We start from the raw sequence: 3590 nt of genomic DNA, 5'->3' as shown, positions 1-3590 counted from the left end.
GTTAGTGAAGATTTCAAGGAAGAAAACACTGCTGTCTTACCTGCTGCTGCTGTTCACACTCAAACTGTCACTGACATTTCTGATCCAGCTTTGTTTCTCTTTTGGTTCAAATATTAATAAATAAATGACATAATTGAATTTGTTAAACACAGTATTGTCATCTACCACAGTGCATCCACACACACACTTTCAAACAGAGAGTAAGAAACATACCTCTGTCTGTCTGCTTCCATTTACTTTGTTTCCTGAAATAAAAACAAAACCATTGAAAAACATCTTAATCAACAATATCATGACTCAGCAGAAAGTTTTATCATCCATTAAACCATGATAACATTTTCTTTGACTACACACAGATCTCACCTCTTAGACGTGTTTTCTTCTTCCAGGCTACAAAAAAATTATACAAATGAATAAATAAAGCACAACTCCAACAATGATCCCAATCACTGTCCCATGTGAACTGTGTGGTCCACATTCAGCATCAGTTGAAGCAGTTTCTGCTCTTATCAGCTGTAGGTTTTGTGATCGACATCTGGAATGACAGAAGGACATTTGTAAGGACAGTTGTAAGAAAGCAGGTGTGTCCATGTGTGATGTTGTTAAGGCTAGGGTGCTATACAGGCCTGGACCCAAAAGAAGACAGGAGAGGTGGTAGGCGGCTTAACGGGTTTATTAGCAGTTCTCAAAACCAAGGAAACAAAGTCTGGGCAGTGGAGGGATTCCTGGACGGCGGGGCAGAGATAGCTGGAGCGGCGATGAATGGAGCGGTGGAGGTTGAACCGGTGACTGCAGGGGGAGAAAGCACGCTGGTTAGTGAGGAACAGGTGAGCACAGGACAAAGGATAAGTATTTTCACAGGGAAGAGTGTTGCAAGGAAAGAATGCTCAGGAGCTAGTCACCACGTAAGATGACGGAACGATCTGGCGAGGAGGGACAGGAACACCGAGCCTCTTGTACTTTGCCAGGACTGATTGCGCCGAGATTGCGCACAGGTGTGTGCAGTCAGTCACAGCTGGGGAAGGGAGGAGCCGCCCAGCAATCCACAAACTAAAACACACCCACACCAAAAACACATACACCCACACATGCACGCCGAGAGACCAAAAAGAAAAGGAACAAACACACCCCCAGAGGCAGGAGAGCTGCCTCCTAACAGATGTGAAGTTTGACTCACTGTGTGTGTGGCTGACAAGATGGAAATGTCCCATCTGAAAATGTCCCCCCACTGCAGTCAGAGCACACAGTGTCTCTGAGGGCTGTTCCTGTACAAACACACATTATATCCATGGTGAAAGTAGTTACTAGTGAACATCTCATATTATGAAAGGATCAAAGTGTTATATGACTCATCACATTTCATCAGACCTGTCTGATTTCCATTCAGTAGATTTAACAAAGCATTTGATTACTGAGATTTTTGAATCCAACACTTGAAAAATCATCCCATTGAAAAACATTTCTTTGTTTCAGTTTCCAAAATGATTGTTCAGTCTTTACTATGTGAGCTATGATGAAATGTTCCAGTGCAGCTCTTCTCCCATAAGTGCACAGCAAGATGGGATTTAGATTGACTGGAAAGGAGAAATCACAGCAGCTTCATAACCAAAGCAACTACTGTTTGACACAAGACTCCAATTATCCACGTTATTAGCATCAGTGCTTCATGCAGATATTTAACCACAGGATGTTTATGTTCATATGTTGATGCCAGTAAACAACCAGATCTTCAAGAAGCTCCAAGTTTAACATCCATATTTTCTGGTAATGGTTGTATTGACATGAAAAGCAGGAAAGTGACTTGTCTCTTTCCTGCTATTACTATTACTCTTGCCAATGTAACAGCCAAGCTGGAGCATATCCAACATGCTGTGTTGGATGTGACACAGGTTTTGTTTCATACCTTAATCAATGAGCTTGTTATTTTCCAAGCGCTGCACATTGTAACTAATCAGCTTCAGTGGTTTGACTCAGTTCAGTCAGTTGATCATCCAAAAGCTCCATCATTGACAGCTACCAGTTGACTGGATGCTCAACTGAGCTGCTCTAAGCTGTGACTTTTAGAGTTTGTTATAGTTTGAAAGTGTCAAACCAGAGCTACAGTATCATCTTAAAGTCAGCACAAGAAAACCAACCTTTCTCCCTGATGTATTGTCCTGGTTGACAGCTGCTGTGTCTCTGTGCTGCCACACAGTGGTTCTCTGTGAAGTCTATACAGTAGAATCCTTCCAGTGGTTCACAAAGTGTATCTGAGGTTGCTGTGCATGAAGTCTTTATCTTCAGACCAGAACCTGTCAACACATATACAGGTTACATATACAGACACTAAACTTCTATTCTGCTTCATCTACTAGAGAGACACTAGCAAAGTGTTTGTCTGACTAGATGTCAGAAAAACTAAAGATGATCTTTAGGTTTTATGACAGAATAAAAACTAAGTGGAGAATAAAACTGCTCGTACAGACCACCCAGTGGAAATCTGATTTCACTGTGGAAGGATGGAGGGAACAACTGACTGAAATATGAACAGAAATCTACCTGCATCACAGTCTCTGCAGGGAAAACACTGTTTAAGTCCAGTATGTTTATTCATGAAGGATCCATCCATGCAGGGCGAACAGGAAGTACTTCTGAACTCTGTACAATCTGTTTTAACACAACTTCCTGTTGAGAAGAAAACCAACTATTTAATTTCATAGAGTTTAATGTTTGTATTGAATGAAAAGGTTCAATGTTGAGGGTAAAGCTCATGTTATGAGTTAGTCACAGTGACATGCTCTGCTGTCTACTACAGTGTCATTCTTATTACTACAAGCAGGTGGAGCCAAAGTTGGAAAAACTTCCAGCCTGTTCTTTTACTGTTGGAGTCAAACTCAGTCAGATGCAGGTCCTTCACCCACACATTTCACTTGTCAACATAAACGGCACCAACCATGGGAGAGAAACTGACGCCACTCTTCTGCACACAAGTGCTGGATTCTGCTGAGTCAGGTTGACACCTGGCAGCATCACAAAGACTCCATATGTCACTACCACAGTCACATGTCCCTTTACGATTCAGTAGGATCTTACCAGGAGGACACAGAGGACAGCATCTATCCTCTATCTGATACTCTGTGGGAAGACATCTCAGTGAAGCCTGGTTGAAATGTTGACATGATCAAGAAGTGTCCTGAATGACTCAAACAAAGAATGGCAGGATTAAAGACATGACTGACAGCCACCATGAGGTGGAAAACAACTACCAGAAGAGGAGGGAAGGTGAGTGGAGGAGGACGCTGTTGGAGGAGAGAGAGAAGAGAGGATTCCTGAGGGGAGAGGATGATGGTCAACTAGGACCAAAGAAGAAGAAGAAAAGGATGATCCCAGAAGAAGACTGAAAAGTAAAATGAGCAGAGAACAATAGTTTTTCTATCTGATCAGTTACAGATAATAACTCCTATGTGGGTCATTCCGCTAAAAGAGTGCAATTTGCTTGTTGTAACTCTTCAAAATTAAACTTCATTTTTCATTCCAATATAGAATTTAGTAATATACATATTACTCATTCAAAAGAGTAGTGGTCAATCTCAGGCTACTTTAATTTATTG

At 41.6% G+C, this 3590-nt stretch overlaps 1 protein-coding gene across 1 annotated transcript; it reads right to left on the bottom strand.

Annotated features, from left to right (window-relative positions):
• Window positions 1-288: 288 nt before the first annotated feature.
• Window positions 289-3130, bottom strand: LOC121199198 (tumor necrosis factor receptor superfamily member 14-like). The gene is made up of 5 exons (XM_041063678.1): window positions 3073-3130; window positions 2539-2664; window positions 2136-2291; window positions 1178-1265; window positions 289-390 (listed from the first exon to the last, which is right to left on the bottom strand). Exons 2-5 carry the CDS (start codon window positions 2606-2608, stop codon window positions 360-362), a joined length of 345 nt encoding a protein of 114 aa, XP_040919612.1. The 5' UTR covers window positions 2609-2664; window positions 3073-3130; the 3' UTR covers window positions 289-359.
• Between the last annotated feature and the right edge of the window lie 460 nt (window positions 3131-3590).

Source organism: Toxotes jaculatrix, chromosome 2, assembly GCF_017976425.1.
Source record: "Toxotes jaculatrix isolate fToxJac2 chromosome 2, fToxJac2.pri, whole genome shotgun sequence".
Lineage (NCBI taxonomy): Eukaryota > Metazoa > Chordata > Actinopteri > Toxotidae > Toxotes > Toxotes jaculatrix.
This window is presented reverse-complemented; position numbering and strand designations above follow the sequence as displayed.

Coding starts and splice junctions, on each gene's coding strand:
- LOC121199198 (XM_041063678.1), bottom strand. CDS start 2,608: ATGGATGGATCCTTCATGAATAAACATACTGGACTTAAACAGTGTTTT. Junction 1,266..2,135: donor ACAATACATCAGGGAGAAAG/GTTGGTTTTCTT, acceptor GTGTTTGTACAG/GAACAGCCCTCAGAGACACT. Junction 391..1,177: donor TCTTGTCAGCCACACACACA/GTGAGTCAAACT, acceptor ATTTTTTTGTAG/CCTGGAAGAAGAAAACACGT.